Here is a 15,283-nt window from a genome sequence, read left to right on the forward strand (position 1 = left end):
AAACATACACAGAAATTTTTTTAACTAAAGTTAAGGTTCTGTATTAACACACAAAAACAACTGCTAGAAAACAGAGTTAAAGGAACATCAACTTTGAAGTTACACTTCACTCAGTTTTTACTTAGTATTGTTACAAGTAACAAATATTTCAAAAAAAAAAGTGTTTTCTGTATGTTCACTTTCTCCACTGTGGACAGCTGTTGGTGTATGGCCTTTTCGTTTCCCCTATTTATGCGATGCTCTCTCTCCCCTATTGCAAATTTTGTTTTTGTTTGTTTGTTTTTTTTAAAGGAAAATGTGATTGTAAAACTGCAACAGTTGTCAGGAGAGATTCAGCTGTAGCACAAGGGTAGGCAACCTATGGCACGCGTGCCGAAGGCGGCACGCGAGCTGATTTTCAGTGGCACTCACACTGCCTGGGTCCTGGCCACCGGTCCGGGGGGCTCTGCATTTTAATTTAATTTTAAAAGAAGCTTCTTAAACATTTTTAAAACCTTATTTACTTTACATATAACAATAGTTTAGTTATATATTATAGACATAGAGAAAGAGACCTTCTAAAAATGTTAAAATGTATTACTGTCACGCGAAACCTTAAATTAGAGTGAATAAATGAAGACTCGGCACACCACTTCTGAAAGGTTGCCGACCCCTGATGTAGCACATGGAACTACACTCCATTTTTTAACCTGGCTAGATTTCAAAGCTGATAGGGTTTAACACAAGCATTATCTTGTAACTTATGCACACCAGCACACTTGGGGCTTGGTGCAGAAGGGCTCTCCTGGGACCATATGAAGTGAATTCTCTCCCACCCACAAGGCTGTGGAATGGCAGTGAAGCAACTCTTCAGCTGCTACTGCAGCCCTGAGACTGAACCAACCCTTTTGAAATATCTTCCTAGACTCAGTCCTTGTGAGCCCACATGTACTTTTTCTTTTATGTCCAAATACAAATATTATTTTTCCAAGGATTTTTAAAGGAAAAAGACAAGAGGTTATGCAAACCAGGGCTTCCCTAGAGAGCATCACCAGTACACTAACACAAAATGACCATGAGCCAGTCTAATTAGCATCAGCTAAACAGAAGGGCTACCGTTGAAAATATATTAAATAGATATTGCACCTTTTATCCCAAAGTGTTTTACTGTATTCAGAATGAAGAACTGTTTTCACGCATTTCAACTGCCACCAGATTTTAGTGTGATACTACAAATAATCTCATATCGTTAAGACATTTTGCTACCTTTTCTAACACCACATGTTTAATGAAGTCTTAGAATGTCAGAGAAGAACATACCCCAAAAGAATTTCTTCATAGGATGCCCAGGCCTGGCAAGGCTTCCAAACAGCATTTCCTTTCTGTTTGCATCAGAGGGTCTTGCTAGTTGATACTCTGTTAATTTAAAGCATTAGCACTGTATTAATCATCGCTATGCGAGGCAATGTTGCTATGTAACTAATACTAACCTTCACAGGGGACACATTACATGGAGCAGCACTGGGAGCATTTTTTGCCAGGCACATGAAGCAGCAGTGAAGTAGCTGAACTACATCACTTACCCCCTGTGCTCAAAATGGACAGAGAAGAGAAGAGAACAAAACCTCAGTTCATTGCTGAGAAGCCAAGTATGGGGAGGGAAGGGGAAACGGAGAAAGGGGGGGGGGGGGGGGGGAGGGAGACATTTAGTGCCCAATCCTGCAACGTTTTGCATGCCCTCAACTTCCATTTAGTGGGAATGGAGGACCGGCAACACCTTGTGGAATTGGACCTTTAAAAAGAAAGTACAATAGAACAGGTTAAATATTACTATTCCTTGTAGTTTATAGCCAAAGTTTATCTACCCTGGAACTCCAGCAGGATTATGAAATCAAGAGATTGAACACTGAGCTGCTGAAGCATGAGGGATTCTTAGACTGTTTTAAACTCTGTTTTTGTTAATAACTTTAAATTAAACTCAGCCCCCTGAGAAGCACTTCAGAGAAAAGACATCCTTGTTAAAGATCCTATTGCCCCACCTTCAGTGGAAGGGATGAGAAAGTTCACAATACACATTTGGGGCCATTAGTATGTCCTCTAACAAAATCAGGAAAGACCAGACTTATAATTCCTAACTTAAAAAACAAGAAGAAAAAATATTTTTAATATTTCCTTAAAAGCTCACCCCTTTCAGCTCTTCTTTATGTATCAGAGCATCAAAAAGCAGCAGCAACCTTTTCACCTCTTTGCAGATTACCTCTAACCTCCTTCTTTTTCATTCTGTACATCAGTTTTGTTTTGCTTCACTGATTTAGCAAAGACGTGCTTCTGTCAGATATATGTACTGCCTTGTTGTCAGAAAACCTAGGTACTCCTTGCCCAATTAGATACTACTTTGGGCTTTACTAGAACATGTGGTGAATTAGAAGTGGAGCATATTGGTTACATTTGAGGGGAAACAGCATCTAAATAAATTCAGTACTTTAAGTGCAATATATTGTTATACCAAGCACCAAACATTCTGAAGAATAATGGTGAGGTGGGAAGAATAATGGCGAGAAGAACATTACACTTACCACTGTCCACAGCCTCAACTTCCCGGTCAATTGCATCCCTGATCATTAGTGGGTGAATGAAGAACTGTGCCCACCTAAAAAATAAAAAAAAATGGTAAATTTCATTTTCCCCCATTGTCTAATGAGAAGAATAAAAACAAAACAGATTTTCTATAACAAAAAAAAAAACCTGTTTTTGTGACAAACAACATCCACTGTTTTTACATTTAGGATTTGCACCAGTTCTTAAAGCCTTTATAGAAAATTTTATAAAGCCAATTTTTAAGTATTCTTAAAAACTAAAAAAAAAAGCAAGGCCCCCTGCTCTTTGGAGTGGAAGTGTATTGGTAGGACATGGTACCATAGAATGCACAGTTATCTGCCTTTACATCCTAAGAATGATCATATCAGTGGTCCATCTAGCCTGATTCTCATCTCCAACGGTGGCCACCAGGACCAGATGCTTCAACGGATAAGGGATTAAGCATTGAATTTTTAAATTCAATTTGACAATATCAATGCAGTTGTTAGGTGATTTGATCTTGGAGTAATTGACAAGCTGTTTATGTATAAGTGTATTTTTAGAGACTGGCAAGAGCTTTGGGTAGGTTACCTTTTACTGGAGACTAGTAAACAATGAAAATAAATAAACGTCTAATTATTTTTTTAAATCCTATTCAGCTTTTTGCTTTAACATCATGAGGCAAAGCATTCCATAGCTTCATTATCCACTGAACTAAAGAATATTTCCTTTCATTAGTTTGTAATTTGTTGCCTTTCACATTCATTGGCTGCAGTCATTCTTGTATGAGTACGGTTAACAGGAATTACTTTTTCCTATACCATACATTACTTTACAGACTATCATATCCTTTCTTTGTCACAATAGCCCCATCCTTTTCAGTCTCTCTGTAGAAGAAAAATCTTAACATACCTCTAAATATTTTGTTGCTAGTTTCTAGACCCCTTCAAGCTGGGCTGATTTCAGCCCTTTAAGGGCTGAATTCTGTCCTTACATGTTTGCTCATAGCTCCCATAAAAGCAGCACTCCCATCGTGTGTACCTTCTCAGGCAAACCTTAGCTCAATCAACATATTAATGGCTTTGATAAAAACACCTAATTGCAGTGCAGCCTAGTTTCCTCCTGCAGGAGGATGGGGGGGCAAGAAGAGGGAAATACATGTATTAAAAATATTAAACTTGCACTTCTCAAAAGGAGAGAGAATATTTTTCTCCTTATGGCAGGAATCCAGTTAGACTGATGGAGCTTTATTGTGCTAACATATCATATGGCCTTGTGTGAGCAAACTCAATGATCTTTCATGGCACTAAACATGGACTTTCTTGAATAGTATTGTGGACCACATAAACTAGAGCTTTTGTAAGACTGAAGATTCTCTCTTTTTTGAAAAGAGACTTAACCAAAAATTAAATAGCTTCAGGGACACATATTTAAAAGGAACAGGCCACTAAAAGATTCTAGCTGCACCTCTCCTGAGTAGTTGATAAATGGAATTAACTAGAAATGCAACAACAGGAGACTTTACTATAAAGTCCTAAAATATAGCCAACATGTTATCTGCAGTAAACACACATTGTGCATGTATAGTTACACAGCCCATGGCAGCAAGCCTCCCAGCCCAGTTTGATAGAGTTGGGCTATCGGGGCTTGCGTTAAATGCCCTAAAAATAGCATGCAGACAGCGCTTTGGGGGCCAGGCTCTGAAGCCAAAGAGGGCAGACTTCAGAGCCCCAACTCCATCCTGAAACACAACTTCAAAGTGCTCTCTGTGACGTTTATGGAAACATGTTTATAAGTATGAATATGATGCAACTGGAATATGCTTCATGCAAAAGGTCTCTTGTAAGGTATCATTACAAAGCTTATAATCTACTGAGTGTGTTCATCCTATTTGTATGAATGTATCCTTCTTGTATCTAAAATTAGAAATATGAAGAATTACTCTGAGGTCCTATTGTACTTATGCAAAGTGTGGGCGATTAACAGTGGCTTAGGATCTTGATGGTTCCCACTAACTAGAACAATTGGTTGTAAATGGCTCTGTTTACTTGTAAGCCTTCCTGTGTTCCTGTTAGTCAGGCCGGAAAGAATGGAGGTTAGGGTCTCACAGGACATGTGACCATGTCACCTGGTACTGGAATCCATTTTAAACCTAGTACTTTTCCATTTAGAAGGAGGGGTGGGGACCCAGAGAGACAGAACAAAGGGGGCTGCCAGTCATGAGAAATCCCCTAGTTACCACCTGAGCTGGAACTAACAAGAACTGTACCAGGGGAAAGGATTGGGCCCCGACTAGGAAGGAATCTAGTCTATGAAAGAAGCTTATTGAAACATCTCTGAGGGTGAGATTTACTTGTATTCAGTTTCTTAATATATTACGCTTAGACTTGCATGTTTTGTTTTATTTTGCTTGGTGACTTACTTTGTTCTGTCTGTTATTTCTTGAAACTACTTAAATCCTACTTTTTATACTTAATAAAATCACTTTCATTTATTAATTAACCCAGAGTAAGTGATTAATACCTGGGGGAGCAAACAGCTGTGCATATCTCTCTATCAGTGTTTTAGAGGGTGGACAATTTATGAGTTTACCCTGTATAAGCTTTATACAGAGTAAAACGGATTTATTTGGGGTTTGGATCCCATTGGGAAATGGGTGTCTGGGTGCTGGAGATAGGTGACTTGCTGAGCAGTTTTTGGTTAAAGTCTGCAGCTTTGGGGGCATGGTTCAGACCTGGGTCAGTGTTGCAGCAGACTAGTGTGTCTGGCTCAACAAGGCAGGGTTCTGGAGTCCCAAGCTATCAGGGAAAACGGGCTCAGAGGTAATTTCAGCACATCAGGTGACAGTCCCAAGGGGGTCTCTGTGACTGAACCCATCACACTGTCTACATGCTATTTTAGAGCGCTAGCCCGAGTCCGTCAACCCAGATTGGAAGGCTCACTGCCACAGGCTGTGTAGACATACCCATTGAAATCCTTCCTCCTCTCGTAGCAGGTGCACAAATCACCTTAATCCCAAGAGAATATAAACAACTGTGAGGTACAGCTGCAATCTCAAAAGATAGCAAGAGATCCAAAAGTCAGTCAGTCCCTCCATCTATGTCATCTGTTGCAATAAGGAGACCTCTAAAGATTCAGTCACTGCTGGCTCCCTTCAATCAGGCCAAGACAAAAAATGCAAAGTTACACAGTCTCCTCAGGCAGATACAGATCATGTTAGTCTATTTTAACCTATCCTTTGTTCGGTATGATCGAGTTACCTGTCAAGTGCTTCTTTAAAATACTTCCTCTGTACATCAAACTGGAAGACTGTCCGTTCACAGTCAGTTGAAGCGTTGTCACTGCCCCCATGTTTCTTCAGGAATGCGTCAAACCCATTCTCATCTGGATACTTCAAACTGCCCATAAATACCACTGAAACAAAAGCCATCAAAATTAGGGAGATTTTATAAACATTTGATTGCAGAAAGACAGCTCACAGAGCCATCACGTAGAACAAGAAGTAATTACATACTGATGGCCTGATTTTCCACTGCCTTGCACTTCGTGTAGTCATTTATACCAGTAGCAAGTGGGTGCAAGATGCTACCAAATAAGAATACTAGCAGTTTACAGCAACTTGCCACAGACATAAACAACTATATCATGGATAAGGCAGTTGAAAAGCAGGCTGGTCAGTTACTGTGGGCCTAACATCATGCAATAATTCAGGACAAGTGTTTCATGTTCAAGTATGTCTTTAAGCCACGACAACCGAGTATATTGATCTGAATTTGGCCGTAGTGGTCACTATACAAAGGCCAGACATGCAAGCTATCTATCACCACCTCCCATGAGCCATTTGTGGGCTCATCTGCCACTGTATTCATTACAGAAAAGTAGATCTCTTTTATTGGACCAACTTCTGTTGGTGAGAAAGACAAGCTTTCAAGCCACACACAGCTCTTCTTCAGGTCTGGAAAAGGTACACCCAACAGAAACTGGTCCAATAAAAGATATTACCTCATCCACCTTATGTCTCTAACATCCTGGGACCAATAAGGCTACAACTACATTGCATACAGAAAAGGAGAGAGAGGTGAACTAAAAGGGAAAAAGTTCAGTATTGATGGGGCATAAAGCCCCTAAATTTCCTCCTAGTCAAGCCTGTTTGACAGGAAAGTCAAGATTTAAAGAACAAGCAAGAAGCCTATCCTGAGGGAAACATGAGGCACAACAATAAAAACAAAGGTTCTGGTTGTACTCTCACATACCCTGATGTAAATCAGGAACAATTCCACTGAAGTCAATGGAGTTACATGGGTACAAAAGCAGTGGAAGAGTGTGCAAATCAAGACCAAGGGTTTTAGGGTTTTGTTGTTGTTGTTTTAAAGTGCCTCATCTCTCATATGTGTTTCCTGGGACTACCCATGAATATCGGAAAGCTTACAAGATAACCTTCAATATACACTTTAATAAAAACCTATATTGCCATGTTTTGGGAGACACTCCCTCAAATTCACAAGACCACAGAGAAAAATAACCACTCAAAACAAGAAGAAAGAAAAATCCACCACTCAACTATGGCTGTCGGAAGAAAATTTTAGAATTGCTATTGGATAATGTTTGCAAAGGAGCAATTCATTGAATCAAATGAAAATAGGATCAGGGAAAAGAAGAACAGTTGAATTCAGAATTTTTCTAGAGACCTGCACATCTAACCAGATAAATCAGAATCAATCAAGCATGCTTTTAGTTCTCTGAGAAAGGCTTGGTCCACATTTAATAATAATAGATTAAGTGTTAGAAAGCAGAGTTTTTGTATCTGGGCACAGATAAAGAGAGTGGGGTGGGTGTGCGTGTGCATCTACAAAATACAAAGTTAAGGAGTTAATTCTTACGACTAATGTATACATCTTTTTATTATGTTTTGCATTCTCCCTTATTAAATTATGTTATTCCAAAACAGTATCCTCCGTACCTTAAAATTAAAACAAACTGAACTTCAACTACATTTTATACTAGTTACAACCTATCACAAGATTTTAGATAGGAAGAATTATTTTGTATGCAAACAGTCATTAAGCAAGAATTCTACATGTAGGTGGAGTTCAGTGGGGAAAAATCTCAGGCACAAGCTATCTGAAATGGGAAAACAGTAATTCTGCAGTCTAGAATGCTGCTTCTTTAGTGTCTTATATAAAGTCAAACCTACATGGCAACACATTTTTCACTGAAATAGGAAAATGTGAAATATAAACAGATACATACTGTGTTCCAGAAAGTGTGCTAATCCAGGTAGGTCTTCAGGGTCAGAGAAGCTGCCGACAGCAACGCAAAGGGCAGCTGCAGACTAGAAAATACACCACGGTAAGAGTCATTTTTCAAAATTATATCTGGTAGCAATGAATCCCACACCAATCAAGCAGTTACCCTATTCCCCCCAGGATCAGAAGAGGAATATGGACCAGGACTATAATATGTTTCATTCTACTGCTATTCCTGCTGCAATCACTAGGCAAGCACTGTGTTCATGAATAACAGCACAGGCTCAAACCTGGGCAAGAGATGGGGTCTCACATAAAAGTGATGAAGGCAATATAAATACAAAGATAAATTAGGTAGGGGACACACACATGCATGGAAGACTAGCCTGCTTGTCTGACCACAGCACTTCAGAGTTTGTGCCTAGGCAGGAGTTCTCCGTTTAACAATTTTTCCATCATGTAAAATTAGTACATACCTGCTTTTCTGTACAACCCCTCTTTCTTGTCTCTTCCTTTTCTGCTAGTTCTTCCAATTCACTGTCATCAGGGTCATTGAGATCCTCATCATCTCCACCATTATCATCTTCATCATAGTCATCGTCGTCATCATCACCTTCTTTGTCATCTTCAATCTCTGCTCCAGAGTCGTCATCCTCATCACTTTCATCCTCAGATTCATCACTGTCCTCCCCCTCCGAAGACACCACAGAAGGGGCAGTGTCCATGTTATTTAAATCCGAAATCAACAGCGCACACAAGCCATTTTGTAATTTGATGTACCTATAAGAATAATTATATGACTATTTAGACTTTTCACTTGTTTCCTAAAACCTCTGAACCTCACAGAAAGTTTGTGTGTTTCTGGATTTGCCACAATTGTTCTGGGCTCTTCAACTGAAGTTCCTTAGTCAAACCCTCTAAAATCAAAACAACTGAAGATCTAAAGCAAGATGAATAATTTCACCGTGCAAAAGTAAAACCAGAACTTAATCTACCAGTACATTTTTTGCTGTTTAATTAAATATGCCTTATAAGCTGACATGGGCTTAACTTTTATAAAACAGCCTGCACATACATTAATTCCTACATTATTAAAGACACATATAGTTAAGGATAACAAGGCCCAATCCCCAATTCAGATTTTCCAGATCTAGGTTTACAAAGTATGAAAGGAAGATGTAATATCATGAGACTTCATTGTGTTTTACTTGACAATTATCTTTATATGAGTGAATTATTGGTGCAACTTTTTTTTTTTCCTACACAGATGCAGAATATTTGATTGTCGAGTGCTCAGTCTGCTATGGTAGCGTACATTATATGACAAGCTATACCGGTGTCAAAGTATGACAGGAATGTGAAATATCCAGTGTTGTTGTAGACCTGTTGGTTGCAGAATATACGTGAGGAGCATTTTAAGAACTAATGGAGAGACATGGAAGTAGCTCAAAGCACTAGCAGAAGCCAGATGAAAATTTTACAGTGAGATAAAGTCAGTGGAAAGTATGTGAACTTTTATTACCTTATGCAACTTAAAAAAAACAAACCATCAAATGCTGCAGTTGCTATTTATGAAGTTCTTTCCCTATGTCATATTAGTTTCCTGAAGCAAATACACCTATAAGTGCAACTAGTTTTATGCAGACAGACCTTCGGACCTAGAAAGCTCAGTGAAGTGAATGGGACTCTACGTTGCCTGTGCAATGGTCTATGCACAAAGAGCAGTTTGTAGAAGTGGGTCTTAATCTTTCCTTAAGTCAATTTCTCGAGACCCCAATCATTGTTGCTCTGAATTTCCTCCCAGCGGACGCCTCTTCTTCACAACAGAGAGAAGATATCACTTCTCTGCTCCATGACTTTAAACTGCTACAGCCTAAAGAAAATAACTGGCTTTCTTTGCTGTTATTATGCAGCACAAATTTGTAACTCGCTGCCCAGTGTTACTCCACAACTCTTCTCAGTAATACAGCTTTCACCCTCCACTCATGTATGCACATTGGATAATCTACTTCCACAAAAAAGTTAGCTGTGTATTCTTCTCCAGCTGATTCTCATTTGTGTTTTGTTGAGTGTTATGAAGTTATGATTTACATTCTACAGAGCCAAAACCAACCTAAAAGGCTAAGAGGTCCAAGTCACCACCTCCGCGTACTGCACCTCTGTGCAGGGATTTATCATCCTTAGCACAGCCAAGGACAAGGATCACATTTACCCAATAGGGTAGAAGCCCTCCCTTCACTTGATCTGGAAGGAAAAGCCAGACTATTATTAGTTGGAGGTATCATGACAATAGCTTTTAAAATAGTTCTCTGTTATGCAGAAATAATTAACTTTTGAGACAACCCCACTCCATGCACTAAAAACTACCCCACTACCACCAACACTGAATCTTAATTATACCATACATACAAATTTGGAAAATTATTTACAATTGTAACTGCATAAGTATCAAGTCCAAAATCTTAACCACTCGGCCATCACAGCTGTTACACACATACAATTCCAAATACTGCCTATAATATTTACTCGAATCCCATAGAACTCAAAGCACAATCCTCAACTGATGTAATTTCAGAATAGCTTCAGGATGCCTACAACTGAACAGCATCAGTTATCCTCTTCACTGGTGGAGACCGTTAGCTTCTTCAGTTTTTCATGGCCCACAATTGGTACTCATTTGCTAGTGATCAATATGAAGCTTGAGGTAAAGCAACACAGCATCCCTATTGTTTTGGAAGAAAGATTTGACAGAAGCCATATGCTGGTTTGGCAAGTTTTATCTTTTAAAGTCTTCATTATTTTTTCTGTCCTCACCACACTTCCCCCTATAAATAAGTGAGCAGATGATACTACTGTATATTTACTCCCCACCTCCAGATCATCACTGAAGATGTTAAGTAGTAAGGCAGGGAAACAGATTCCACGAACAACGCTGTGGATGAACTAGGCAACTGCTGAAGGCGCTTTGGTTTCAGCTAGCAAGAATCTAAAACAGAGTTAGGTAATGCTAAGCAGAGATGCTAGTTGAGCTAATTGTTCACTTTTTCCATGTTTTAGTCACAGCTGGAAAAAAAGAGAGAGGTGTAATCAAACTATAACTGAACACTAGTTACTGCTAGTATCTGAGCAGCATGTAGGAATGATGGACTCCCATCACTGAACCTAAAACATAAAGACAAACTAGGGTGGTGTATATTTTGGTTGCTTTTTAGAAATTCTTCATTGTTGTTTGTTCAGACTAGACATTGGCCACAGAATGGCTAGGATTTTGTTTTTAAAAAGGGATATCAAATTTAAACACCATAGCTAGCATTAACAGAACACTTATTCTTGTGACAAGTTACCTCCTTACATGTCAACTAGCCAAAAAAACAGCAAGCTAGAGTCTCTGCTCCATCCAGCAGAGGAAACTCCATTTACTGAATTAAAATCCTAATGCTGATATAAGATGCTTCAGATATACAGATGAACATACCACAGAGTATTTGTGGGTAATAAAAGTGAGAATGCTCAAAACACAGCAATTTTGGAGATAAGTTATGCGTCAGAATGTCACTTTTTTTCTTGTATCAGAGGGATAGCCGTGTTAGTCTGGATCTGTAAAAAGCAACAGAGAGTCCTGTGGCACCTTTAAGACTAACAGATGTATTGGAGCATAAGCTTTCGTGGGTGAATGCCCACTTCATGCATCCGACGAAGTGGGCATTCACCCACGAAAGCTTATGCTCCAATACATCTGTTAGTCTTAAAGGTGCCACAGGACTCTCTGTTACTTTTGTTCTTATAACTAATAAAGACTGAGATACATATCAATTTAGGTTAAGGAACATTACAGGGATACTGTAATTATCCAAGTACAAATATTATAAACCCAGGAAACGCGGATAAGGTTAAACTTAAAGAATTCCAAACACACTCATTAATGGTATGGAAATGTTCAGTTAAGGCAACTGAATGATGGCATGACACAGCTACTGCGTGGCCCGGCTATTATGACCTAAGACATGGATATTTTTGTCCCAATTAACCAATCTAAAATTCCCCCCCCATTATGATGTCACTAGAGGGCAGAGGTACTTTGTTTTGTTGTGTGAAGGGTGTAGTTTGGCAAGAGGTAATGGTGGCACACTGGCATCACTGGGACACAGAATTAAGGCTATGGTGTACGGTCTGTGGTGTACCGTAGTGGTTAAGTGTGTGTCTGTGAGTGGAGAAGTAGATGGCATATACTGTTAGACTACCTGCCTTTTGAATACTTTGCTTATGGGTTGTCAGATATAGCATACAGGAACACCAAAGTTGTGTTCTAAGGGTGAGATTTTCAAAACCATTCAAGTGCCGGCCTAACTCCCCTCCAATGGAAATCAGTGACTTTTAACCATTGACTTCCATCAGAGAAGAGTTAGGGCAGGGTTCGGCAACCTTTGGCATGCGGCCCATCAGGGAAATCCACTGGTGGGCCGGGACGATTTGTTTACCTGCAGGATCTGCAGGTTCAGCCGATCGCAGCTCCCACTGGCCACGGTTCGCTGTTCCCACCAATGTGGGGTGCGGGAAGCGGCATGGGTTGAGGGATGTGCTGGCTGCTGCTTCCTGCAGCCCCCATTGGCCTGGAATGGCAAAATGCAGCCAGTGGGAGCTGGCTGCATGAAGAGTACCGCCTTCACCCCCAGTGGCAATTTTTTTGGCCTTTATTCTTCAAGACTGAAAGTTTAGCATTAAACAGAGGCTGGCACACAGAAATCTCCTTAAGAGAAATCCAGTTAACTGGCCTCTTTAAAAATGGCTGCCATATATTGTTCATTGGGATGAAGGCTACAGGAACTAAATGGCAAAAATGGCTAACTGCTCCCAGTGGCCCATAAAATTAAGCTGCATTCAAGGAAGATGTGTGTGCAGAGACCACTCTATCATGTGGTCATATCACTTTGGTTAAGGACTCCATTAGCGAGGCATTCACTTTCATTTTTCTCTCAACCCACAAAATTAACTTTGTTAGTACCCGAGGTGTTATCTAAACTAGGAAGAGAGATGGGCTTTTTAAAAAGTGGGGGACGTAGCACCCTTTGAAACACCACTTACTGCCTAGTGTAAAATGCAGATTAACACCTTTAAAATTAAGTTAGCTAGTGACAGGGGTGCCAGCTAGCTAACCATTTAAAAATTGTTAAACTGTATCTAAATAGATGGTTAATTATGCTTCAAAGGGTTAGGTGCATGCATATGTAAAAAAAAATACGTATAAACAGATCCAGGGAAGCTACTCATCACAACAAACACATGTCATGTCCCATCATTAGATGGGCCACTTATTTCCATCTTGTTTAGCCACTCCCACTGGATTATTCTGCCTCTGCCTCCACCTCCTTCTTCTTGAAGCAAATGCCTTGTTGAATTCACAGCATATTTAAACACAAAATAATTCCCCCCTCCCCCCGCTTAAAATTAGGTAAGTGCCTTGCTCACTTAGGGCCTAAAGCACATGGGTGCTAGGTCACATACTCCCCAGACTGGTTTCCCTCTTGTTTGACAGAACTAGTTTTTAGTGTGTCATTGGCAAGCTGGAAAATGAAAGCCAGACCTTTATTAGAAACTTTTGACAGCTCAGCAACATTAGTCAGCGGCGTGATTTTTTGGGCAACATTTTTATACCTGCAAAAGCCCTACTGTAGAAGCACTTACAACTGCATAAGGGTGCTTTTACCCATATAACCTCTTTCACATAGAAAACAGGTATAAGTTATATTACCAAAAAGCCTTTTTTTTTTTTTGGCAGTATAAGTCTGTATCTACGCTAAGAGAGTTTACTGGTAAAGCTATATCAGCAAATGTTTCTAGTTTAGACCTGGCCATACATTTTTAACCCTGCAAATATTAAATAGTGGCAGCACAGTATAATGGATAAGGCTTACAAGATATTGCCAGCTCTACTGCTGACTTGGATCTCTCCCCAACGCCAGCCCTCTACTGTCAAGATGTCTCATCACACCCTCTCTCCTTCCCTCAACCTGAACCCTGTACTGCTTGGAGACCCTTTTAAGCTATATTCCTCTTAACTCATAGCCACTTTTCCTCCCTGGACACCAAACCTCTAATGTTAAAAGCCCTAACACCACCCCTGCACTGTTCAGAGACCCAGCCCCTAGTATCTTCCCCACATGCACTCCAGTACTGTTTATCGCTCACTCTCCCAGGCTCCGATTCCCTCATTCAAGACACTTCTCTTCCCCTTCCCCCTAACGAGGTCTCCACTCCCTTACAGGCATCCTACCAATCTTGTATCCTTTCCCCGGGGCACTTTTTCCTCTCTTGTTTTCCCTCAAATATCCATCTCATCAGGAGAAAAAGCTCATGAGGGGAACAAGCAAAACACAACTTTGCTAAAAGCAAAGAAAGCAGGCCCCCTTCCCGCCTGGATTCCCCCAGAGCTCCCCCTTTCCCCCCTGGAGCAGCAGGCAGTATTTCTAACTCCATTAGTTAGAAAGGAAAAGTCAGAATCCCACAGGTCATGATCACAGACTGTGACTTATGGTCCAGCTTCTGGTTTCTGAACTCCCGCTAACCACCCGCAACATGTGTGATAATTATGGGCTAAAACGTCAGCCTTAAGTGCATTCAAACGTGTACACAAAACCCCTAGTTCACCCATGCCCCAGCATCCCCTCGCGCTACACGGAGCCCTCCCAGTTCCCACTGGCAGCTCCCCCAATGCTGGCTCCCTCGCCCCGCACTGCCTCCAGCAGGTTGGGGAGGGAGGCTCCCGTCCCCCCTCACCTGTACTGCTTGGGGTCACTGGGGGACTTGACAACGTCGGGGTCCCCCAAGTTGGGCTTTGCCCTGCGGTCTCCTCCTTCCTCCTCAGACTCCTCCTGGAACAGGCGGCCCTTCGCGTCCCGGCCGCCCTCCCCGACCTGCTGCCCCAAAGGCAGGTCCGGGCAACTGCACGAGGCCTTGTTCCTGCCGGGCATGGCGGGGGAGCGCCGAGGCTGCTGGCTGGGGGGCGGCGGCGGCGGCTTCGGGGCGGCTCGCACGGGCCAGCTGCGGCCGGCGCCTCGGAAGGCCTGGTCCGCACCAACTCTCGTTCCCGGCCTCCTCCGCGCTAGGGCGCCTAGGGCCCTCCACATCCACCGGTCTACTCCCCCTGCCCGCTGGGCCTCGCCCCGAGCTCCGCCCCCTCCCCGGCACACAGCCTCACTCCCACCCCCAGCGGCCGCTGCAGCTAAAGCGAGTCTCACGTAGGCCTCCCCCTTCCAGCCAATCAGCACCCGACTTCAAGGTCACATGGCCAGGACGAGCCAATCGTAGCCCATCCAGGCCAGCTCGCCTCTGATTGGCAGAAAGGACGCCTATGGCGTAAGGACGGGGTAAACCATAGTGATCCGGGAAGGGGAAAAGCGCGGAATCCAGCCAGCGGCGAAAAGGGGAGCAGGATAGAGCTGAGTGTCAGGCTCCCTGCGGAAATTAGCGTGGCTTCTCCCCGC

At 41.7% G+C, this 15,283-nt stretch overlaps 1 protein-coding gene across 1 annotated transcript in view; it reads right to left on the minus strand.

Annotated features, from left to right (window-relative positions):
- NRDC (nardilysin convertase) overlaps window positions 1-14,926 on the minus strand; it is a 43,423-nt gene extending 28,497 nt beyond the window's left edge. Inside the window, exons 1-6 of the mRNA XM_065410155.1 lie at window positions 14,577-14,926; window positions 8,279-8,582; window positions 7,807-7,888; window positions 5,817-5,970; window positions 2,556-2,629; window positions 1,300-1,395 (exon numbers count right to left, since the gene is read on the minus strand). Coding sequence (XP_065266227.1) covers window positions 1,300-1,395; window positions 2,556-2,629; window positions 5,817-5,970; window positions 7,807-7,888; window positions 8,279-8,582; window positions 14,577-14,926 — 1,060 coding nt within the window. The remainder of the gene's footprint in view (window positions 1-1,299; window positions 1,396-2,555; window positions 2,630-5,816; window positions 5,971-7,806; window positions 7,889-8,278; window positions 8,583-14,576) is intronic.
- Window positions 14,927-15,283: the final 357 nt, after the last annotated feature.

This window comes from Emys orbicularis, chromosome 8, assembly GCF_028017835.1.
Source record: "Emys orbicularis isolate rEmyOrb1 chromosome 8, rEmyOrb1.hap1, whole genome shotgun sequence".
NCBI classification, from domain to species: domain Eukaryota; kingdom Metazoa; phylum Chordata; order Testudines; family Emydidae; genus Emys; species Emys orbicularis.